We start from the raw sequence: 26,388 nt of genomic DNA, 5'->3' as shown, positions 1-26,388 counted from the left end.
CTAAACATGCGCCTTTACTTTCTGGTGTAGAACTAAATGTATTTCTGTAGGATTCTGGTATTTGTAACCACACAAGCACTCAACATACTTTTGTAGGTTTCTGGTGTACAACTTAACATACTTCTGTAGGTTCTGGGGTATAACTAAACATACTTCTGTAGGTTCTGGGGTATAACTAAACATACTGCTGTGGGTTCTGGGGTATAACTAAACATTCTGCTGTGGGTTCTGGGGTATAACTAAACATACTTCTGTAGGTTCTGGTGTATAACTAAACATACTTCTGTAGGTTCTGGGGTATAACTAAACATACTGCTGTGGGTTCTAGGGTATAACTAAACATACTGATGTGGGTTCTGGGGAATAACTAAACATACTGCTGTGGGTTTAGTTCGAATATTTGCATTGTTATATCATTGAAATTAATCATTTGGTACCTGGATTACATATCCTGGTGGTACTGAAAAGGTACAGTTGGGAATTAGGGAACGCGGATTCAGCTGTTTTAGGGAACAGGTTTAGCTGTTCCTAGTCGTAGAAACCTAATTAGGGACAAACCATTTGACGTTCTGGGGAGGCCTGGGGTTTTGTATCGAGTCAAATTCTTGTTTATTATAATCTGAAGCAAAATATTTATTTCAAGAATTTCGGGGACATTCCTCCGTACCCCTCCGACACACACCCCTCCCTACACATACACACCCGACCCCATCCCGCACTAATATAAAAGGCCGGGCCCTGAGACACACCACAGCGAGAAAGTAAGTCACCTCGCTAATCATATATGTAATCGAAGACGTCAGAAGCAAAATTGTTTTCTCTGTGGAAGGTGTGTTGTCACCGTTGTCTTCGGTGCCTGGTTGTTGAGGTGATAGGCCACACAACACCTGTTCATCTGTGTATCCTCTAGGATGATAGGTACTGTAATTTCAAGTGGAAGCTCAGGTATGTCAGGTTACAGTTTGTGGCGAACTTGAGACGTGTTTGCATGTTAGAGACAGCAGTTTGTGGAGATATATTGCGAGGGGCCGGGTGGTTTACGATGGGGCGGGGAGCACTTGCCTCAGCGAGCTGCTTGGCCTTATGTGGGTGGTGGTGGCTTCCCTTAGCGTGACCTTGCAGTTCTTGATTATGCACTGTATAATGTTTCCATTATTTATCATAATAGAATGGAGATATCATGTGCTGGATAATCGGTGCATTTCCTCTCACAAGACATCCTCGCCTGATAATCGAAGTCATAGCTCGGTAGTGAAGGTGCATTTCCTCTCACAAGAAAATCTCGCTGCATAATCGAGGTAATAGCTCGATGGTGAAGGAGCATTTCCTCGCAGAAAACATCCTCGCTGGATAATCGAGGTAATAGCTCGATGGTGAAGGAGCATTTCCTCACAGAAAACATCCTCGCTGGATAATCGAGGTAATGGCTCGATGGTGAAGGAGCATTTCCTCGTAGAAAACATCCTCGCTGGATAATCGAGGTAATGGCTCGATGGTGAAGGAGCCTTTCCTCGCAGAAAACATCCTCGCTGGATAATCGAGGTTATAGCTCGATGGTGAAGGTGCACGTCCTCTCACAAGACATCCTTGGTTTACATATTGGGCTGAGTGCTTCTCTTGGAGAGTAGTACAACCTACACGATACGGTCTCGATGTGATATTGAGATCGAGATCGAGTGACATTTGTTTCATGAACAAGTTCCAGGCTTAATAAAAATGCCATGCACGTTTGATTTGAGCCTGGGTTTTAAAAGTAACACGCTCCTGATCTTCCACGCCGATGGTATATGGAGGACAGGGCATGTGTAAATAAAACATACAAGCATATTTCATTTTATCGGTGTTTGTAAATATGAATGAGTGAGTGAGTGAGTGGGTGAGCGAGTATGGTTTTACGCCGCTTATAGCAATATTCCAGCAATATCACGAGGTTATCCGACTGCCCTATATAGACCAGCATCGTAAATGACTAACTAATATTACGGAGGATAATCACAGCTTTTGTTCCCTCGCATCAACCCGTTCGTAAAACACATGGAACAAATCGCATTGCCTATGTCGAATCTAGTGAGAATGGCTTTCCACCGCTTTTAGCAATATTCCGGCAATATCAGGGCGGGGGACACCAGAAGTGGGTTCACGCTTTGTACCCATGTGGGAAATCGAAACCCGGGTCATCGGTGTGACGAGCGAACGCTTTAACCATTAGGCTACCCGACCGCACCTTGTAGATAGGATTGGTGAAGGTTGTATCGCCAGGTATTACCGATTCCGATAACTATTGATGCATCTTGGCACATATAGTCTCTATATTACCGCGGGATGTATATCATCGCAGTATTGGAAAATCCCGTATCCATACGCTCTGTCGACTGTTTACTTATGCAAATCTAAGCACCATATTTCATCGCTTGACCGTATACAGGACTCGTTGCGAAACGTCACGGCTACTCGTAAGTAAATATTATCGTTTCAGGAATGTTTTTGAAGTGGCATTATCCCTACATCCATTCGAAATTGGTTTAAAAAGAACCTATTTGTTTGGACGATGTCCGTTCACCCAACCTTGGTTGTATGCATACTGATTATGCATAATTCATAACAGGAAGTGGCGCAAAGCACAAATTCCACACGTATCACAAAATACTGATACCGCGAAAATATAGAGTCCCCCCCCCCCCCCCCCTCCTCCTGAAACTAAAATGGAAAAGTCGCTTATGACAGATAATTTGTTTACCGATCTCGTTAAAGAATTTCAGCATCGATCAATCCTAATTGATGCGAAATAAAAGCTGAACATATAACAAGAAACAGTTTGCGTATGGCGTATTTAAGAGGTGCGTAAACGTATGACATTACGATCCATTTTAAATTAACTACCACGATAATATAACGTACCATGCCACATCGGTTAATCTGCACCTGACCAGATTCGACCACCATAATAACTAGAAGAACACTGTGTCGTCATTATATCGTGTGCAAACTAAAACTTACAGACGGAAAGTCAACTACGTGCGTGCGTGCGTGCGTGCGTGCGTGCGTGCGTGCGTGCGTGTTCATTTGTCAGGTGCCATGAAACCCTATCAGAATAGATCCGCGGTACAACATGATGCTCTCCGCAAGGTCCGGTTGGTTGGATCGGTTGGTTACAATGTGTGACCTGAGTGATAGTGTGTCACCCCGGCGGATCGAAACGTGTTCTTCATATTATCAACGGTTTGTTCAATGCAGACTTGCTGGAAAAGAGGCTAGCTTGGTATGTAGCTGTATATTGCAAACTGGCCGAAACCAATATTGAACAGTTCGGTCACAGCTGATAAATGCTCTTTAGGGGACAGAGAGTTTTTCAGTGATCCCTTCATATATTTTTCACCACTATTTTGCCTTTTACGCTCAAAGGAATCTGTTTCGGCGAATAATCGAGACTGGTTATTCTCTGGCGTTGACGTTTGATTAAAGTCCGAACGCTTCTCTGTTTGCTCTTTTGATTGAATGATGTAGATACCCCTAACAGTTAATGGTTACACAGAGGAAATGTACAGACCTGGACAAATGGGCATGAGTAGCAAATCCTAGAGCAGAGTCTCCCTTTAAGAACACATCGCCTTCTACGCTGTGCTGTAGCTATGAGTGACCATCGGTTGTTTCAACAAACCTATCGTAATAAATGCTCGTTGTGAGTGAGTGTGTTTGGTTTTACGCCGCTTTTAGCAATATTCCAGCAATATCACGGCGGGATACACCAGAAATGGGCTTCACACATTGTACCCATGTCGGGAATCTAACCCGGGTCTTCAGCGTGACGAGCGAACGCGTTAACCACTAGGCTACCCGACCGCCCCTGCTCGTTGTGTACCATGTTCAAGTCTTATACACCGTATACCATACAATGTATTTATGGATACATGGACAAATGGATTGGATGGGTGGATTGGTGATTGGATGGATGAATGGATGATAGAGTGTAAATGGATAGAATGGCCAATGGCTGGATGAATGGATCAATCAATCAATCAATCATTGCGTGAATCGATGATAAATGAATGAAAGCATGGATGGGTGGATTGCTGAATGAATGAATAAACGTGTGTATATATGAATGCCGGATGTACAGATAAGAGCCAAGACGGGCGAATGACTGCATGGGTGGATGGATGAACATACGGATGGATGGGTGTGTGAGTGATGGATCTAGGCAATGCAGAAACTGGCTTTATTCGCTAGATACACGTACTTACAACTCTGCAGACCGTTTAGCTGACGTCAGCTGTATTTCAACTTTTCTGTGTCGACATACGTGATACCTGTGTGCAATCAGATATACGGGTATATTCATGCGATTTTCCTGTGGACATTCTGTACACAAAGTATGTCAAATTCAAGCTCTTAAAAAAATTACACTCCCATGCATTATAATTCTACTCCATGTTTTAGTAAGGGCATTGTTTATAAACATCTCAGGTGATGCTAAATAAAATATCGACATTTTTTATTAAATCGAAAAAGAAAAAACGTTTGATTAACATGAAGTGCCCGATAAGTTTCAAACTTGGAAGAAATGATATATTGCGGGAATGACATGGCTGCCCCGGTGTATAACTTCGAGCCCCAACCGCCATAACTGGTGACGCAACCGATCGGGTGCATTAATTAATTCGTATATTGACCGCTATCACCACGAACCTGACCCATGGCAATACTCGTCCCGGCAATATATACACATGTGTACTTGCAGTACTTTCCCGTTACCAGCTGGAACAGATGCGGTGGGGTAGCCTAGTGGTTAAAGCGTTCGTTCGTCATGTCTAAGGCCCGGGTTCCATTCCCACATAGGAACAATGTGTGAAGCCCATTGTTGTTTCCCGCGGTGGTATTACTGGGATATTGCTAAAAGTGTCGTAAAGCTCAACTCACTCACTCACTAGAATGACCACGTGTTTTAAGAAGGGGTTAATCTGAAGGAACATGCAAAAGCTGTGATTATCCTCCGTAATATTAGTTAGTCATTTACGATGCTGGTCGATATAGGGCACTCGGATAACGGTATGGTCTGCGTGTATTCGTAACACGACTTACACACCTATGTGACTAGTTTAGCATATTAATTACCTTATTTTCACTTATTAGCCATTGCACAAGAGCTTTTTTTCTGCCGGCATACTTTCCTTTCCCTCACATGGTGGTGTCTTTTCTGATTATTGTCGAACCAATTTTTAAAAAAAATCCTTTTTCATTATTGCTTATCTTATGAGAGAATTTGTATAGGGAAGAAGCAACTTTGTAAAACGTGTCGAGGCCAACAAGTGTCGAGGCCTGAGCTCCGCGTGGTCCTTGGATCTCTGTGTTGATTTCATCAAGCACATGACGTCAGTTACACATATTTTCAAAAAAAAATTACTTTTTAGAAGAAATCCACTTTTTTACTCATTTTAAGTTTTTATAATTTGGGAGTGGATTCTGGATACACAGAAGCGGTCGCCCTGCACGTGAGTCCGGCTCCCGGGTGATATTTCCCTATGGGTATTCCTTCAGATGTTAAAACCGTGTACACAAGCGAAAAGAAAGCATTTTCTTGTTAGCTTTTTTTCTTGGGAGAGGATGAACAAAATTCGGAAAATGTTTTATTTATTTGCCCGTGGTATTGAGCGCTCGTGCCCCCGCGAGCTCCAGCACTCACTCTCCTATCCACCGCCTTGTCGGCCGTCGGCTGGGCTGGCGCTGAATAATGTATGCAATCCCGGGGGTGAGAGCTTCATGGCCCCTGGGTCTAGTGAACCCGGTGTCGTACAATAGCTTTAGAAAACCCGTTCCTGGCGTCGAGATCAGGCATAGTACCACCAGGAGTGGTACAAGTACGTCTGGGAGAGGTGTCCCTCGCGGACCCACTCCCTTCTCTGATAAACGGGAGAAAAATCAATACCTTGCCGGCCCGCGTGACAAATTATTTCTGGGTCTGGCGTATTCAGGCAGCCCTAATCACTGCCCGACCCTCCCCCGGCTTGGAGCATATCCAAAGCCTCACCGACGGGCGGCACGGTCAAAATTGGAAATCAACAGGGGTGATAGCATGAAAGGAAAACAAGAGACAACGCCCCCCACCCCCTTTACTTTCTACCTTTTGGACACACCTGTCCCGATCTCGACACTGGGGTCCGTAAAACCGTCACCGACGGTCCCCTGGTTGATTAATCGCTAGGTAAGTTTGTCACGCTAGGCCGAGACCCCTGGTGGAGCGTATACTTCCCTGCTTTGTTATTTATATAGTTGAGGCACGCATACACCGCCACGCCCTCCGGGGGGAAACCTACGTCACTTGGCTAGGCCGTGCTACCCACGTTCACGTGGGTCAAATCGCATTCACGTGGGTCGGCTGCCCAATCACGGCAGGGACAGGCGCGCGTGACGCAGGCACGCGGAGAACCTTATATGGAAATCTACCCAGCCGCCCCCCACCCATCATAACGTGCTAGGGACGGGACGACGACCAGCACTCCCACAGGCCCATCAACCCTGGTGTAAAAACTGGTTGATTTTAGTCATTGACTAGGTAAGTAGTATATATTTCTGACTACTATCATGTCAACCCACACCGTGTGCTTATGAATATCGTGGACTCGTGTGTACAGCGGCCGTGCCTGTCCCCGCGATAATCCAGCCCCAGGGTCAGGCAAGCGATATGGCGACGACCACACTACCAGCAATGGCGGACTCGCTTACACAAAAATTGGCTGGCATTCATAAGCTTTCGTGAGCGTTTTCTCGCTGTTTGTGAATGAAACCTATTGATGTCTGGTCATCTGTGCTTTGTTTACATTATCTTTAGCGTATGTTGGTAAGTAATTTGTTCAGCTGACTCGAAAATATTCGCCAGCGAGTAAAATGTGGGTGTGGGTCAGTGACAATGTCGCGACCATGCAGAGAAGCCCTTGTAGTCCATAGCGTGGTCGACGCGATATAGGGAAGTATATTCACTGTCTGTCCGGGTTGAAGGTGTATATCAGGGCGTGGACTTTCATATGCTCCCCTTACACTGTTATTTTCGCCTTTGAATCTTTCCGCTGAACGTAAACAAGCCAGAACGCACCCGGAAATAAACTGCAATATTGACCGATGCGTGTGTGTTACGTGGGATATATAGTGTATATTGCTCAACATGGACTGCGTTTCATTGCCAAATAAATATCAAAACTTGTTGTTGTGTTTGAGTTTTCAATGAGTTTCCGTGAAACCGTTGAATTATCTTGTAAACGTTAAACCGAGCCGGTTCAATCGGTGTTGTCGCCAGCATGCGTTTCCAAAGATGCAATGTTTTTATTTAGAAACAAGAATGTCCAATGGCTTTGCAACGATTTGTGACGTCATAGCACAATTCTACAGGCCCAACTGGAAGTGGTTCTGGGTGCTATCTGTGGCTTTTACACATCTAAATCAGAGAACTTTCCCAAACTACTTCTTTCCCTTTTTACATAAGTTTAAGGCATTGTCATCAATATTTGTTGACATGTTAGAAGGAATATATTTACAAAGTTTAATAGATCATGGAAATACACAAGGCTGTACTTGTTAATATTTTAAAAGGAATGCCTTTAGAATATTTATTTTAATTGATTGAGCAAATATATTTTGATAATGATTATTTTTGGGCTTATGCATATGCTTCGAATACATTTAGCTTACAACTGTCTCTTTAACATTTTAATAAAAGGTGTTTTTGACCTAAAAGATAAGTGAGTATGTTCAAAGATAGCTTTACACTCAGGATAATTTATTCTGCATTTACAAGTTTACTTGCTTAGTGTGAATGAAATCCCAACATATGTTCAATTTTCAGTTCCAACAAATTTAATGACATTATTTTATATGAAGTCAATAAACAGAAACGCTCTATTGGGCTTGGAAGTATTTCATGTAACTAATTAAAATATTCTCAATTTTATTTTTAAAATGGGTTATTATGAATTTTTTATTTTTTAAATTAATTATGGCTTAGTGCAAGAGGCGTTAGTCATGTTATTCTCAGTGATTCAGTGATTACCATGGCAACTGAAAAGAACAGAACCCTTTCACGTTATCAATAGGTGTCATACCACATTTATAAGCATATGTGTACATCAAGGGACAGACTGGGGAATGGGGAACATTCAAATAGTTGTTTACTCAAGCCAACATGTAACATAATACAAATTTGAAATCATATATGTCATCAATAATCTAATAATGGAAAAATATTGACTTTTGAATTGTCAATCAGTTTCCTTAAGCATTCAAAATTTAGGGCAATTGGTTGAAAGGAAATTTACCAAAATCCCTTATATATTTAAATGCACAATATGATACTACAAAAATATAGACTAAATGTTATTTGAATTTATATGTAACAATTATTATCAAATGATTAATATCTAATTGAAGACTTTACAAATAGTTTGCCATGATAGGCACGTTTATAAACATGAACAGTGATGCTTATATACTTCAAACATCAGTCACATCTACATCAATTCACCAGTCCCGCTTTGCAGCAAATGGCCAATAAATACAGATGCACTAGATGATCCCTGTCGCCTCCCCTTCTCTCTCTGCCCCCCACCCCAACCCCTCAAGCACCTCCCCCTCTCTAAAGATGATGTCTCTGTCTGTGGGAACCTTCTGTTGTCTTTTTCCATAATTGTTTACTTTCCCATACAAGCTATTTGTTTTGCTCTCTGCTCTGACATGGAGGTATGCTGGAGTTTCTTACTCCCTTCTTTTCATTGTCTTTGTAGCCCCATCGCCAAATTTTACGCGATACTCTTTGACGATTATTTTGTGATTTCATGTTGCCAGCTTGCGAAGGATGCAATATCATGTTGTAAATATTGGCAGCTAACACACACTGTTCCGGCCTCTGTGGAGTAAATATTAGTTTTGATGTGGAGCTAACAATATTACTGATATCTCCTGTCTGTTGGCTGTTCACAAGTCTAGTTGCTGCTGGCACTAGAAACCTCCACTTTGATAGACATTGCTAAGTGATGGTGGTAATGAGATGACGATGTTGTATTTGACTGGTTGCATGAAGGGCTGTATGTCCTTCATGTTTTTTTCAACACCTTTTCCTTTTGTGAAAATTATGTTATATTAAAAGTTGGCAGCAATTGGCTGTTTTATACCCTCAGCCCGACATGAATTTGTATTGGGGAGTTAGTAGGTTTATGTACTTTCCTGTGGGTAGGCTGATTGCCCTCATAACAATCTGGGCGTTTGTCTACAGACCTTTTTAGAAACGCTTGTTTTCTTATTAGCGTCCATGCAAAGATATTTTGAAGAACCACTACCCAGGAATTGAACTTGAAGAACCCCTACATAGGCAGCGTTAGAAATTGTCCTTATACTTAGAAGCCCTTGCAAACTCCCCAATAGTTAAGGTATCATGAGGACCAGTAGAAATTTGCCCCTTTTAGGGTTTTGCTATATGTTATTGTATTATAAAGCCTAGTGGACTAAAATTGTTAGCTTTTATCGCTGCCCCAGCATTTAGCTTGAAGAATTACTACCTAGATATTTAACTTGAAGAACCACTATCTAAGTATTAAGATAGAGACACATGGATATATTCAACTGAATCTCCAAGTAGGCATTACGTGGTTGGTTGCTGGTTTTGTTTGTTGACTGGACCAGGCAACCAGTGGTTGATATTACGAACAAGGTCCCACATCCTTGGGATGTGAAAGCACACAGTCCACCACGTCACTGAGTCTGTCCTGATATCGTCGCTTGTTCCTACTAGCAAAGCTTGATGTACAAATTCTTACCTGGAGTCATCCTATGTGGTCAACTGTTCTTGACCTGTTCAGCTCCGTGAACCCGTTGTATGACTCGGAAACAGAGAGACTGTCACAAAGACGATGTAGACCTGAATAGAACTGTTTGAACATGACAATTACGTAAACATTTCTTGCTTCCTGACAGCCTCTTTCTGAGTAATTATTTTGATCTGTCACCATGGTTACAACCTCCAAATTTACATTTGTTACCATAATCAAAGGCGACTATTGATACACTGTGTTGCAGTCTAAACAAACATATAGGTAGTCACTCCCAAGTATCCTTAATTTGTTGTTTGTGTTTAACGCCACACACAGCAATATTCCAGCTATATGACGGTGATCTGTAAATAATCTAGTATGGACCAGACAATCCAGCGATTGACATCATGAGCAATGATCCCCACAATTTTGATACGATGACATGCATGAACCAAGTCAGCAAGTCTGACTAACGGATCACGTTAGTTGCCTCTTACGACAAGCATAGTCGCCTTTTACAGCAAGCATGGGATGTTCACGTGTCCCAGGGGGGCATGGGATCTTCACGTGTCCCAGGGGGGGGGGCACGGGTAGCCAAGTCGCCTAAGGCACCGCGATTTGCTGTGCAGAGTTGCGTCTCTTGGGCACGCCAGAAACCTATGATTGTGGGTTCGAATCCCGGTTCGCACCGATTATGTTTCTAGGTTTGTCAGCACCATACCCGTGTTCATGGGTTTCACCGAAGTAATAAACGTCTGAGACCTGCATCACTTCGGGCTTTCCTCCCACATTAAGCTGACACGCCGTGATATAACTGGAATACTGTTAAAAGCAGCGTTAAACCACTCACTCACCTAGGGTCCCAGAATGCATAAATGCAAACTACATGCGTCATGTGACCATGACACACACAACAAGTACGTACATGATCCACAATTATGATCCCAATAGGGAGTACAAACTAGGTGTGGCTGTTTTATTTAATATGCCATGTTAAAATATGATACATATCTCAATAAAAACGTCACTGACTAAATTGCAAGGGGAAGGTCACAGGTGGAGTGAGGTGAAATGGATTTTTACATTGCATTCACGATAGCGGCACTTATATAACAACATCTGTGCATTGCATTTTTAATGGTCAGGATTTATATCGGTGTTATTGTGCTAGCATACTGAGATACCATGTCACAGTTGAACATGAATACACCACTCAGACACTCTAATGACTCCGAACTGACTTGTTTTATCCCCTAATGTTGAGTGCCAGGCAGGGCAACAACAAGTACCATTTTAAGGATGTTTGTCATGGCACATTTTAACCACTGGTTCTCCCAGACTCCTTGGTACAGCTGGAAGTGTACTGTTATGTTGTGCCTGGAGCCATCACATAATGAAATGCCCAAATATTGCACACTAGTCTGTCATACAGACCCTGAAACAAATAAATCCAATACAGCCCATGCAAGTCTATAATGTTTGGCAAGTCTAGATTACTGCAGTATCTCAATATGAAGAAAGTCTATTATATTTTATAACTATAATTTAACAATTGTTATTTCTGTAAAATATGTTCATTTCAGAGACTAGATGTTAGTCTAATTACAAACCAACATATATGGTTAAGTATATCCATCTATTTTCACACTCCCTTTAAACCTTGAAAATGAACACTGTTACTGATAAACTAAAACTAATGTCATGTAACTGAAAAATGGGTAATTAATGTTGACAAACACTTAGGCATTTAAACCCTATCACATCTTCGTCAGGTACATCCATCCCCTTGATGTTTAGCACCCCATCACTCATTCACCCTAAAGTTATGTCACCTAGGTAGACAGTTAATTCTGTTTTCATAGCTGGGGGAAAAGGGTTTTGAGTATACAATATATTATACAGTATATTTCCTTCAGTGAGTAAAATTGAAATTTGGGCATATGGTGTACCCCCACCCTGAGCCCCGACAGCAACTGGGTGACTTTTATTTTGTATGACATTTCATTGGATAGGTGAGGATGTAAAAGGGGTACCCACATTGTTTGAATCACATTTCAAAATATCAATGGGGCTTTTTCATTGTTGTAAGGCTTATCAGGTTACAGGGAAAAAATATGGAATAAAATCAATAATTGGAGGTGATGTACGATGTTAGAAGTTGGACTAAATATTGCTTGTCCTTTTTTATATCAGTAACAGGACATCACCCTTGACGTGAATTGAGGTTGTCAGCTGAACAAGCACGGGTTTACTAAGTACCGCGGCTTACTTGTAGGCTTATGGGGGAGGGGGCTTCTTGGGTGTGGCCAGGGGAGGGAGGTGTTGAGGATAGGTGGAGGGGGGATAAGAAAGCATAAGTCGGCTACAATCAAAGGACAAGGTGTACTGCTGAAGCCATTGTTCTATGTACCGTAGTCGACAAGGGCCTTAATGTCACTTAGACCTAGCTAAGCTCATTAAATCTTACACATGCCTCATTATAAGGCTGATAATTAATATAGATTTCTTTCTCAACAGATTTCATTTTTTCCGGTGTTGTATAGAATTTCAAAGGTTATCCTTTGTTTCTGAATCAAAGATAAAATAGCATTTCATTACTTGCTGGGGAATGTTTTTAAGTTCCTGCGGTGGGTGTTTGTGTTATAATGAGGGCATGTTATATGAAAGCTGACATACCATGTGCAGGAAACACACTTTGAGGCAGTTCATTTTTTACATGTTTTTTTGGTTAGAATTGTAAGGTGTTCTGTGTATTACCAGTAACTTCTTTACAATAAACATGATTAATAACATGAATTATTACTATTAATACTGTAGCCCCCTCACAAGTTGAAATTACGAAGGAGGCACCTTTCTACTTTTCATAACTTGTCACAAGTTATTGTTTTAATTAGGAACGTAGTATTTATTGATTGCTTTGTTTTTTTAGTTCAATAGAATCCATCCCAAATTGCCTTTGCGTTGGTGTCTGCTGCGTTAGTTTGTTGTGTTGTTTTAATGTCATGTATATCGATTTATGACATTGATTCCCAAACAGAGTAAGACTTCCAAACACGAATGTCAGTTGAAACACCTGTGCGTCTCTCACACCTTGAGCTACATACTCAACCTTCCCTGCTGGGAGATAGGTAAACTTTATCTACCTGTGGCCAGTCAAGCATTGAGTTGGCCCCACCCCTAGAGAAAGTCCTGCTTTGTGTTTGTGACCCCTGGGTTGTAGAGTGTGGAGGAGTGGTAGAGGGACATTGCTAACTGCATGTCCCAGCGATCTGAGCCACTCGTCGGATACAAGTGGAGCTGGTTTCAAATGCCCATTGTTGAGAAACAAATGTTTCTTGTGTGTGAGGAGATATTTTCCAGTATTTTCGTCTCTTTCCTCTTTGAAATGGGTTGAAAAGGTTTCGGTCTAAGTTACTTGTGTCGAACAGGTTGAGTTCAAGGAAGGATCAAAGTAGTGATGGCGTTCGATGTATGTCTTGGAGGAACCTGGCTTCATCGATGGTTGATTTATTTTAATAAATATCATTACAGACAGTGGATGGGAATATTTTGACTGTATTTAGAGTTGCTGTGACAATGCCTAGTTTGCATAGTAGATGGCGCCATTGTGTCTTGTGTGGAGAGATTGTTGGATGCACAATATTCTAATTACCTCAAATTAGCCAGATACACCAGTACTGCTGTTGTGGCTTAAAGCAATATTCACTCAATCACTCCACAATTTATGGATAACAACTTCTTTAATTACTGTAAAGACAACGTTTCAGTATAGATCCTTATACCATTGTCTAGCAAGGCTGAATGATGAACATGGTACGGAATTCAGTCTTGCTTGACAACGGTATAAGGATCTATACCGAAACGTCACCTTTACAGTATTGTTATCCATAAATTGTGTCTACTTTGTCACCATCAAGTTCTTAGTAATGCCTATCAAACGCCACACTCAGTAATATTCTAGCTATATGATGGCGGTCTGGAAATAGTTATGTCAAGACCAGACAATCCAGTGATTGGCATCACGGGTATCAATCTACACAATTGGGATATGATGACATGACAACCAAGTCAGTGAGCCTGACCACCCCGTTTGTCACCTCTTACGACAAGCATGGGTTGCTGAAGACCAGTTCTAACCCCTATCTGCCCATGGTACAGTGTTGTATAATATTGAAAATTGGGTTGTATTTTCAGCAACAATTGCCCATTAGTGAGTAGACCTTTGTACTACCTTTAGAGGTTGTATGCGCGTCTGCTTGTCATGTTTCAATGTCAACTGGTTTCGGAAGCTGTAATGCATTTTTTTCAAACATCACAATTATTTATCACGTGTATAATTCCCTATTTAACATAATTTCTGAATGCAGCCAAACTTTGGCATCCAGAGGAGTTTTCAGAAACATACATGAAATAAAAGACATAAAGAATAATATGTTGGGTGGACTTTTACTCATTATGCAAATTTTGATTTTAGGAGTATATGATCCTGTAGATTCTTGTGGTATTACAGTTGAGGAAATCCTTTTATCTAACAATTTAGTTGCTCTTGTAGTTTGTTCCTACCATAGATAAACTGAGAGTATCTCACTAACTTGCCATATTAGACAAGAACTGTAGCAGTTGAGGGTAGTAGGAAGATGACCTCTGGCTTGTCCAGGGGGTGGGGTATGGGAGGGGGGTGAGGCAATGAGAGATTTGATTTTTGATATCTTGATTTGTAGAGGTGACGACCGGGTCGCGTATATATCATGGCAATAAGTCAAGTTAGGGGAGACAACTGGTGATAGTTTTAGAATAGTTATGATGTGTGATTAATATAATTATTGTATAATATGCAGTGTAATTTAATATAGTTCTAATAAAAGTACTACTTTTGTTTCATGATTCTGTATTTTTAAAAGAAATCCTTTGTCTATGGGTGGACAAATTTAAAATATATAAATTTCATATTTGCTTTAGGAAATGTTCTATTTTGCCATATGTGCAATATGTGCAATATTGTGAGGTTTTTTTTAGTGATTTCTGAGGTTTAACTTTACCACTTTTATTTGTTTGACGGTCATTGCAATTCTTAAACTATTTGGAAAAAATGTCTTCCGTTAACATTTCTACGATACTATTGCAATACTTTGGTGGTAGTGAGAAGAGTACTTCAGCATCACACAATTTGGATGTCCTTGCAATTTTCAGCAGTTTTCTGTTCTGGACTTAAATATATCTGTGAACACACTCTGAATTAATGCCTTGCAAACAAGATTTACCATAGTTTTAAAAAAGTAATGTTTGAATAGAAACAGGCTCTCGATAGTTAAAGCCTATTGATGTTATATTATATAGTAGGAGTGATTAGTGTTTACATCGCTTTCAAATGTTGCAGTACACAAACTGTGTGAACTTTTGATATTTTGTTTATCACCAGTGTATTTCCAGCAGATTGTTAACAATCAATATCCATTGATAGTTCGACCCAGTTGTTTTAAGCGGCCATTGTGAAATATTACATGCAAATGTGTGTAGGAAAAAGCCCAATTTGAGAGCAGTTTTGAAACGCCTAAGGAGGGAGTCTTTCTGGATTATTTTGAAATAACCTTAGGGTAGATGAAGTTGATATCAAGACAGTTTCGACTGTCTAGACACGTACTGTGTGAGGTATATGAAGGGGTCCACGAGGCAGTTCATCTTTTGTTTTAACCTCTGGGTTTCAAGTGGTTGTCTGAATATTCACAAATAACAGGGGTATTACATCATGTGTTTATTCGTCATTTTAAGTCATTTTCTTTTCAGTCTCTCCATTGATTTGATGTCAATGTTGACAGAACAAGTACCCATGAACATTTTTTTTTTTTGAAAAATATTTGGGTTTTGAGTGATTATGTTGTGATTTGGATACATTATATGTACCTCTTTGAAAGGCAATAAGGTGTTTGTGCTTGGTGTCATCGTCATGTTTTCATGACTGTACTGTCATTATTCATATGCATTTTATTCCTATGCAAGGAAAATACAATTAACAAGAAATTTGACAGTTCAAGCTAAATTTGCTTAGCATCCCAATGTGTCCTGCTCAAAGCCATGTTATCAGCTTGACGGCCCAGCCCAACACAATGGGAAAAGACAAAGTCCGTTGGATCTAAGCGGACCTTTAATCCCTGTGGGGTCAGTCACAAGGGTCAGTCGTCCCCAGGGTGAGGCTTGATAGCGTGCTATTATTATCGGGGTAAGGTACAGTGCAAGCCTGGGGCTATTGTCCTCGGTGCAGTCGGTAACAACGACTCCTCCTTTTCACCCTTGACGTCGACCCCCTTGGCCAAGGTGGTATTGTCATGCTACATGTAACATACAGGTCTGTGCGTGGCCAGCAGTTGTAGTCCGTGATGAGTCCTTCTCTTGTAGCATCCTTCAAATATATGTAATAATACTTGAAGTGAATAAGTATTGGATGGGTGTGTCATTACCTGTCTCGCTACTCCGTCTCACTCCATGTCTTTCTGCCCTGTCTCTCTGACCTGTCTCACTACTCTGTCTCTTTATCCTGGGTCATGTCACTACCTGTGTCACTACCTGTGTCACTGTGGCTCCACCTGTGTCACTACCTGTGTCACTGTGACTCTACCTGTGTCACTACCTGTGTCACTGTGGCTCCACCTGTGACTCTACCTGTGTCACTGTGACTCTACCTGTGTCACTGTGACTCTACCTGTGTCACTACCTGTGTCACTGTGGCACTACCTGTGGCACTGTGACTCTACCTGTGACTCTACCTGTGTCACTACCTGTGACTCTACCTGTGTCACTACCTGTGTCACTACCTGTGTCACTGTGGCTCTACCTGTGGCACTGTGACTACCTGTGGCACTACCTGTGTCACTGTGACTCTACATGTGGCACTGTGGCTCTACCGGTGGCACTGGCACTACCTGTGGCACTGTGGCTCTACCTGTGGCACTGTGACTACCTGTGGCACTGTGACTACCTGTGTCACTGTGACTACCTGTGTCACTGTGGCTCTACCTGTTGCACCGTGACTACCTGTGTCACTACCCGTGTCACTGTGGCTCAACCTGTGTCACTGTGGCTCTACCTGTGGCACCGTGACTACCTGTGTCACTACCCGTGTCACTGTGGCTCCACCTGTGGCACTGTGGCTCTACCTGTGGCACCGTGACTACCTGTGTCACTACCTGTGTCACTGTGGCTCTACATGAGTCACTGTCATTACCTGTGTCACTGTCATGTGTCATACATTGTAATACATTGAGCACTTCAGCATGCATTTATCATATTCACGACTGAACAAGCCGATTACGTTCGGAATGTTTTACAAATTGCAGCGCCATCTGGCGCTCTTTTAATATTGTCAACATTGTCCTTTAGCAGCTTAGTCTACTTTTGGTGCACTGACGTTCTTCAGTACCCATTGTCCTTTAGAAGTTTAGTCTACTTTTTGTGCACTGACGTTTTCCAGTACCCATTGTTCTTTAGCAGCTTAGTCTACTTTTTGTGCACTGACGTTCTTCAGTACCCATTGTTCTTGAGCAGCTTAGTCTACTTTTTGTGCACTGACGTTCTTCAGTACCCATTGTTCTTTAGCAGCTTAGTCTACTTTTTGTGCACTGGCGTTCTTCAGTACCCATTGTTCTTGAGCAGCTTAGTCTACTTTTTGTGCACTGACGTTCTTCAGTACCCATTGTCCTTAAGCAGCTTAGTCTACCTTTTGTGCACTGACGTTCTTCAGTACCCATTGTCCTTGAGCAGCTTAGTGTACTTTTTGTGCACTGACGTTCTTCAGTACCCATTGTTCTTTCTTTACATATGACGTCTTTTGTTTGCAAGTTGTTCATTAGTATTGTTTTGTATTTTGAGTTCATTATTTGCATGTAAACAGTGCCCTTTATTTGAAACATGCCTTTATTCATACCATTTTACTGTTATTGCACAGTTTTTTCCTATGTTTCAACTTTGTATTTTTTGAACGGATGGCCGCCTATACTTATGTGACTTCTAACAACATTTTGCAGTTAGAAGTAGACCATTAGTAGTTTGCTGGTCATTAAGATCAGACATACTTCTCCTTTAGAAGACAGATATCAAGATTTTGATAAAATACCCTTTGTAAGCTTGGCAACAATAAAACTGTTCATTAATTTTTAACAATCTCCCATAGAAACTTGTGACATAGAAATTCAAAACTTTCGTATTTTTATGGTCATAAAAACAATGACGATATGTTCTCTCTGAATGCAATCCCAATAAAATTCATCTAAAATATCAAGTATTTTGTTCATCTAAGAACAATAATTATTCTGCTGCTATTGTGTTGAAAAGTTTATTGTATACTTCACATGTAATGAAAGACAGCTATGGCATTATCGTGTATGTTTGTGTGACATGAACATCTAATTCTGATGTGTTTAAAAAAGATAACAGCATCTGTTGCAGTGGGTTTTTTGTCTTTATGTAGCTTGTGCATACCGTAATAGAAATCGTGTGCTGATACGAGTTATTGATCATCAAGACAGAAACATGGTGACAAATTTGTGATCGTTCACAACGGCCGCAAGCTATGTTGGCAGAATAATACATACAAGTTAATACTGTGGAGAAATGTGGGATTATACATTTTCAGTTTTTAGTTTTCTTCAGACAAACTTCTCCTTATAAAGAAATTTATAAAAGTTAGTTTAGTTACGTAAGTTTGACGTATTAAAATTTATTAATTAATTAATTGTTTAAGATTTAGATATTTGAATATAAAATGTTTGTCAAATTTTGAAATTGTTTTTATTTTTTGTTTCGTTTTCATTATACTAATTTTTGAAACAGTTGTACGAAATCTAGAATATGACAAAGCAAGTGGATATTTGAGTTTGGCCATAGTTAAGGCTAGTGGAGTCGCTGTGGTTCCTGAGATAGTAAAATATGAGGTCCGTCAGCTGTTCTCGCTGTGGGAACAGCAAACAAAAAAATGGATATGATATCGACTGGAGTAGGCTCGAGTTCAAGGAATGTGTCATTGGTATTGGTTGGTAAAAATTATATTTAAGATATCATCTCACAAAAATATAATAATGAAATGGAATGCAAATTCAAGTGCATGAATGAAAAACTACTTGTCGTTTAACTTGAAATTGTGTAGTTTAAAAAAATGTATTCAATATGATGTTAAGATCATTACCATAAACTTTTTTGTGTTTGATCCGTAATATAACAAAATGTTGGAAAAACAAGCTCCAAAAAAAATTCACATCAAAATATATTAGTTTGCCCTATTAAATATGTATTCAAAACCACAGAAACAGTAAATTTAAAATCAATATCAGAAATATTAGTATGGAGGGGTTTTCAGTGTGTACCTTACCTCGTAGCATGTGTATGTAAGTTTTTAGTATAGCAAGAGTTGTCTACCTTTATTGTTTGCCTGTCTAGATTATATATATTTATTTTCTATCTTCTTTGGCCAAAAAAATGAATTGGCATCCTTCCCAGTCAAATTAAGGAGTAATATCATTGGGCTTTTGGGATAATGGCTTATAATGTCTTGAATCTTTTCAAGATATAATCATTTTGATACCTGCTTTGGCTGTAAGGTATACTTTAATGGTTTTAGATATGATTTTTAATAGCAGGGATTGTGATTAAAATTGCTTTGAAAAGTTTTTAAATGGGAAACATTATCTGAAATCTTGGTGAAGAATTAGTCTAATATTTTAAACTCATTTTCAAAAATGTTTAGCAGCTTTTAATATTTGAAATATTAGAAATATGTTATAAATATCATATTTATGGTATAGTTGAAGGACTTCAATTAGTAGAATTATATTACGATAATTTGTAGGGCTTTATCAAATTTGTATAGCAAAGCCTATGAAATATTTCTGTGAATTTAATCGTATCAGTTATGCTAATCTATACAATACTGTCATTGTAATGTGAAAGTATTCTTATTTCCTTTCTTTGTTCTGAGCCCTGATATTTTCAAAATCATTTATGGACATGAAGTTTGCTAATGAAAATTAAAATTTAATCAGGTAAAACAATTTGTGTGAAAAGGCATGAAATATGTATATTGTCATCTGATGAGTTTTCTACATTTTGCCGAAATGTATTTTAAAAGAGTAAACAAAAAATCAAATTGAAAGTTTTAGAAAAAATAGACTTAACATTTTTGTATCTTTATTATGTTAAGCAGTGAATGCAAATATCCTCTGTACATAAAAAAATGACACAGGCCTATTTTTGAATTATGTTTTTGTTAACATGAAGGAGCCCATTCCAAAACGAAATCCTGTCATATTCCATTGAACACATAAGGATTATTTCTGATTGAAGAGCAAAGAAATTTGTAGCAGTGCCAGAGTGTTTAACAAGGAGACCAGATTCCCACCGAGCAGTGACCCAAACCCTGCTTTAGCACCTGAAATCCTCTGGGACCTGGTAAAGGTAGAGAGTCGCAGCTGTTATGTTTGCGAGAACAATTTGGTCCACAGTTTACGAAGTGTGAATCCACTGCCGTTGTGGTCAGCTACACATTATGTGGACAGTGGTTGAGTGGTGGTCAACTGGACTTGGTGTCATTTTTAGTGGAAATGGCAAGAAAAGTTCATGAACATATTTGATGAAGTGTGCGATGGTGTCAGCCCTGGTATTAAGCAGACTGACTTTGTAGACGAGGCATTGTTTTCATGTACTGTGATACTGATAATCTCCTATGTAGATAATGCATTGACTTTAGGCCAAGTTGAATAAAGGTATTTCTAAGGCTTTAGAGCATGCAGAGTGGAATTGTTTGAATTTTTCCAAATTCTAATAAATATTTTATTATTATGATCTCATGAAAAAATAATTATTTAGCGATCTGATGAGAGAAACAATGTTGTGATAATGAGAAGGAATTTTATTTTGTAGTAGCCAAAGTTATGTATTATAAGTAATGGCCTGAAATCTACATGGAACATTTGGAAGGTTTCATCATCAGGAAAAAATGGGACTGAATTTAAATAATTCATGGTGTTTTCAAGTAGGGCTTAGGCACTTCAAAAGGAATGAATACTTTAAAAAAGGGGGCAAAAATATGCTATATGTTCAACTTCCGTGTAATCATTATGAGTTTTGAGTGCATGTGCATTTAACCAATGAAAATGTACTTTCCTCTAACATACTCGTGTAATAGACAGGTGATTTCAATGGCCATAGTTTTCACATTATGCCCCTGAAGATATGTTTTGTTTCATTTGAATGTAATTAACATGTGTGACTGAAGATTGATACTCGGTCATATATTGAATACATCAGTCAGCTCAATATTTTTATTTATTTTATAATTTATTACCTAAAATTATAATAATGTAATACTTTTGGATATTTTTTTCTGAGAGGTTAAGGATTTGCTGAATTCTGATTGGCTAATCTTTGCCCATTGTTGAAAGTAGTTTTGCTGCGGAAACACATTTTGGGTCTCCTACCTCGGTATGGATGGAGTTGGCACAGGTGGCCCAGTCGTCTAAGGACAAGGGTACCGTCGTACAAAACTACCCTAGTTCTACAACTGTCATAAGTCTATGTTGCAGTATGGGAGTTACCATCATCTTAGCCCTAAGAAAACTTTGTACAACAGCACCCAGCTATATAGGCTCAGCAGATTCGTATGATTACTGGTTCAACTCCAAACTTTCGCCCAGTTTGTTTCTGGGTTTGTCTGCACCATACCAGTGGTCATAGGTTGCACCAAAATGGAAAACGTTGGAGACATGCATCACTTTGTGAGTTGGCATCACATCAAATTGACAGACAGTGATGTAACTACATTGATGAAATACTGCTCAAATAGGCTTTAAACCGATTGACTCTGAAACTGGATAAACATGGAGCAGATCTAACCTCCTTCACTCATGGATGCATGGCAATGAACAGTTCCTAACAATATGAAGTCATCTTTTGGCAGTGGCCTTTACATTTATTTGCCCATATACAGTAAACTACAGTTATAACAAACTCAAAGGGAGCACTAATTTTAGTTTGTAATAACCGTAGTTTGTTGTAAGCATTTCGTACAACAAATAGCCGGGACTAAAAAGTAAATCTGTTATATGGGTCAGTTCTTATAAGCGTGTTCATTAAAAATGTAGTTTACTTATTTCGAAACGTTCAATGTTGCAAGCGCACAGATGTGGACACGGGTGGATATATATGAGGGGAAGCCATATTGAATAAGGGGCAGTCGGGTAGCCTAGTGGTTAAAGCGTTCACTCGTCACGCTGAAGACCCGGGTTCGATTCCCCACATGGGTACAATGTGTGAAGCCCATTTCTGGTGTCCCCCGCCGTGATATTGCTGGACTATTGCTAAAAGCGGCGTAAAACCATACTCACTCACTCCATATTGAATACAATGTAGAAATTTGCAGTTCAGGAAATTATATAACTTTTCTCAATCACTCCTGGTGCCCCTGAGTGCCCCAGTCATCTAAAGTTCTATGATTTGCTGTGCAGAGTTGCATCCCTTAGGCATGCAAGGATTTTATTATTGTGGGCTGGATTCATCCTGATCATGTTTCTAGGTTGTCATCACCATGCGCCTGATTGAAGTTTTCATATAGTGGTGAACAACTAACGTATCTGGCTTCCTACTCACATCAAGCTGGCACAGTTATACCTCTATTATGAATCTTGCAATCCCATTGGTTAATCCGTGTCACATGACGAACAATACATTTCAGTGTAAACCCTCAAATCATGTGACTGACACTGACCTTAATAGTGACTCATTACGTGGTCAGCATTGACATGTCACATGGTCAGTATTGACATGTCACGTGGTCAGTATTGACATGTCACGTGATCAGTAATGACATGTCACATGATGAATTTTGACTCGTCTGATCACGCAACATTACATCAGGTAGTGACATTTCATGGTTCGCTTCCTAAACTTTAAAGTGAATTTCAGTGCAACCAAACAAATGATTTCTCCAAAGGGGTCAATATACAAAATCAAGAACCCTTGTGATCAACCCAATCTGTGATCAGGTCCTTGTTTTTGCATATTGACCCATGAAGATACGGGGTAGAATAGGCCTTCAGAAACCCATGCTTGCCATAAAAGGCAGCTATGCTTGTGATAACAGGCGACTAACGGGATCGGGTGGTCAGGCTCGCTCTATATACATTTTAATGTCATATTCAGGTGAATTATTTGAATACAAAGCATGGTGGACATGGTACAGTATTTGTGGAACAGTGATTCAGATGAGGTAAAGGGTCTTACGTTTCCTTGTACAGGTGGCTGCCCTTGTTTCTAACTCGTTCCCAAGGAATCTCAATACCTGTAGAGGAGGGTGCCCTTGTTTCTAACTCGTTCCCAAGGAATCTCAATACCTGTAGAGGAGGGTGCCCTTGTTTCTAACTCGTTCCCAAGGAATCTCAATACCTGTAGAGGTGGCTGCCCTTGTTTCTGACTTGTTCCCAAGGAATCTCAATACCTGTAGAGGAAGGTGCCCTTGTTTCTGACTTGTTCAACACCCGTTCCCTAGGAATCTCAATACCTGTAGAGGTGGGTGCCCTTGTTTCTGACTCGTTCCCAAGGAATCTCAATACCTGTAGAGGAAGGTGCCCTTGTTTCTGACTTGTTCAAAACCCGTTCCCTAGGAATCTCAATACCTGTGGAGGTGGGTGCCCTTGTTTCTGACTTGTTCCCAAGGAATCTCAATACCTGTAGAGGTGGCTGCCCTTGTTTCTGACTCGTTCCCAAGGAATCTCAATACCTGTAGAGGAGGGTGGCCTTGTTTCTGACTCGTTCCCAAGGAATCTCAATACCTGTAGAGGAGGGTGGCCTTGTTTCTGACTCGTTCCCAAGGAATCTCAATACCTGTAGAGGTGGCTGCCCTTGTTTCTGACTTGTTCAATACCCGTCCCCAAGGAATCTCAATACCTGTAGAGGAGGGTGCCCTTGTTTCTGACTTGTTCAACACCCGTTCCCTATGAATCTCAATACCTGTAGAGGAGGCTGCCCTTGTTTCTGACTTGTTCCCAAGGAATCTCAATACCTGTAGAGGAGGGTGCCCTTGTTTCTGACTTGTTCAACACCCGTTCCCTATGAATCTCAATACCTGTAGAGGAGGCTGCCCTTGTTTCTGACTTGTTCCCAAGGAATCTCAATACCTGTAGAGGAGGCTGCCCTTGTTTCTGACTTGTTCCCAAGGAATCTCAATACCTGTAGAGGAGGCTGCCCTTGTTTCTGACTTGTTCCCAAGGAATCTCAATACCTGTAGAGGAGGCTGCCCTTGTTTCTGACTTGTTCAACACCCGTTCCCTATGAATCTCAATACCTGTAGAGGAGGCTGCCCTTGTTTCTGACTTGTTCCCAAGGAATCTCAATACCTGTAGAGGAGGCTGCCCTTGTTTCTGACTTGTTCCCAAGGAATCTCAGTACCTGTAGAGGAGGCTGCCCTTGTTTCTGACTTGTTCAATAGCTGTGTTTATAAGGCTCATGTACATGAGAAGCAGACTTGTTCATGTCAACACTTGCACAACAAAGATGAATGTATGGGCCAGGCTCTGATGTGTCAAACAAAGCCGATTTCTAATATTTGAACATGAGCAAGTCTCTGTCCTTAGCTGATTTTCTGTAGTAGATAAAAACAGAGCAAACATATATTCAAAACGAATCTTGGATCATAGGTTTGCTATTTCTCTCTCTTTAGCCATTGCAGATTATCCTGATAGAAGTTCAGAACAGGCTGGTATGAGAAAGGATTAAGACTAGTTGTCAGCCATTTGAACGTTTGATAATTTTCGTACCAATTACACAGTTTTCCATAACTTAAGTTGTTGACAGTTCCATTGGACCAACATGGGGGACAGTTAGTAACGTCCAGCTAACTTCTATCATCATTCTGATCAGTAGCGGTATGGAAGGTGGTGTTTCGAGATAAACATGGATGTTTTCCTGTAGTCGTTGTTTTCCTGTTGCCAGGCAACATTGGCTTAAAGAAGATGGCCCCTTTTAAAGGATGTGACACCACTTTACCGTGGGGAATTAATTTTCTGTGTCCATTTTCTTTTGACATTACAATTAATAAAAGAAATAAACTGAATTAATTAGTTTAAGTCACAACAGTGGTTTTTTTTGTTTTTATTTCAATGACATTTAAAATTTCTACTATTTCTGTGTATTAAACTTAACTTCAAATGAATCAGTATTAGTATTCTGGCTATGTTATGCTTACCAAGTAGAATATCTCATCTATGCAGCTAAAAAAAAATGTCTTTTTCTGATGCAAGGAGTTAAAAGACAGTGCAGCAGACTTTATGATGCAAATGGACATAATTATTCCAGAAAATACCATTGATCAGTACTAAAGAAGTCAAAGCGATGAAATGAGGTAATTACTGTATAAAGTTGATGAATAACAAATTAAATATTCTAATAGCAGCCCTCGGAAACCTACATTAAAAGTATGTCATAAAACAGTAAATGTATCCCCGAATTTTTTAGAGGATACAATGAATTATGCAAATTACCAAGCACTCTTTCCTTATATGTACGTACAGTTGTGGAGTTTATTCAGTTGGCCCCATCAGACTGATGCATAATTCATTCTCCAACTTGCTGTAGCAGTTTGATTTATGCTTTCATAATGCGCTGGCAAAATGTGTTATATAATTGAGCAAAAACCTTCATGGACATAATTCATCATACGATTCTGTTTCTTGGTTGAACATGCAGTGCATTTAAATTGAGTGTCATTTTGTTGGAGTTGTGAAAAACCAACCAGGGTCTTTATACATGCTGATGCAATTTAACTCGTTGCTTTGGACCGCTCGAGGGAAAAGTCTCAAATGCTGTGTTTATCTGGGAACAAATCTCTTAAAATTCGAGAAAGGGGAGTAAAAAACTTCTCTATCTCTAAGGGGCCCAAGTAACCCAACTAGTTTGCTGGCAGATATGCAAGGCAACCTTTTTTTCCATCTTCCTTTGAAATAGCAGTTGCGCATCATGAATACATTTAGCTTCACCAGAGCCATAACTGCAGTGCATTTTTTTGGGGTGTCTGACTTACGCTAAAAACTTTTGTCGGTCATATGATAGTAGAGCCATAAGTGATGGCGGAGCGCAACGGTGGAGCTCCAAGTGCCAGGCCGGACCATGGGTGCGGGACCCCCCCGGAACGGGATAACTGGCACCCCCCGGGGAACCCCTTACCCCCAGGACTGATTGAAGAATGGAGGAAGACTCACGGACATATCCCTTCTCTGCCTGCATACTGGGCGCAGCAGCAACAGTTTAATGGCCCAGTTGAATTCCGGCCCGACTGGAATGCACTGCAATACACTGGTGAGCGAACTCGTTGCATATGTATAGTGTTGATCAACTCGCCAATTTAATCTGCTGGTGAATTCATGATTTCTCTCTTTCAATCATTCAAGGATTGTAGCCCCTCTCTCTGTGGGACATGCAGGTCCACGTATATGTTACAGCCTGTGTGGGGACTTATATTGTGTGGGGTAGTTGTACAATGTTTGCAACCAAGCCAGGCTTCAGCAAGTTTTCACGGACTCCTATCTGTCAGTTGAAATCAATATGTGAGGGAGTTTTTAAT

At 40.3% G+C, this 26,388-nt stretch overlaps 1 protein-coding gene across 6 annotated transcripts in view; it reads left to right on the top strand.

Moving 5' to 3' along the window:
* The window catches only part of LOC139464010 (NGFI-A-binding protein 1-like), a 129,121-nt gene that overhangs the window by 56,027 nt on the left and 46,706 nt on the right, over positions 1-26,388 (top strand). For 4 of the 6 annotated variants that reach the window (XM_071245519.1, XM_071245517.1, XM_071245518.1 and 1 more), the window contains exon 1: positions 25,890-26,123. The exons of 1 other annotated variant lie outside the window; for it this stretch is intronic. In XM_071245519.1, coding sequence (XP_071101620.1) covers positions 25,892-26,123 — 232 coding nt within the window. In that variant the 5' untranslated portion in view covers positions 25,890-25,891. Of the gene's footprint in view, positions 1-6,316; positions 6,551-25,889; positions 26,124-26,388 lie in introns of those variants that run through there. One more of the 6 variants, XM_071245521.1, reaches the window with a different exon arrangement.

Source organism: Haliotis cracherodii, unplaced genomic scaffold, assembly GCF_022045235.1.
Source record: "Haliotis cracherodii isolate W230 unplaced genomic scaffold, xgHalCrac1.p SCAF_16, whole genome shotgun sequence".
NCBI classification, from domain to species: Eukaryota; Metazoa; Mollusca; class Gastropoda; order Lepetellida; family Haliotidae; genus Haliotis; species Haliotis cracherodii.
This window is presented reverse-complemented; position numbering and strand designations above follow the sequence as displayed.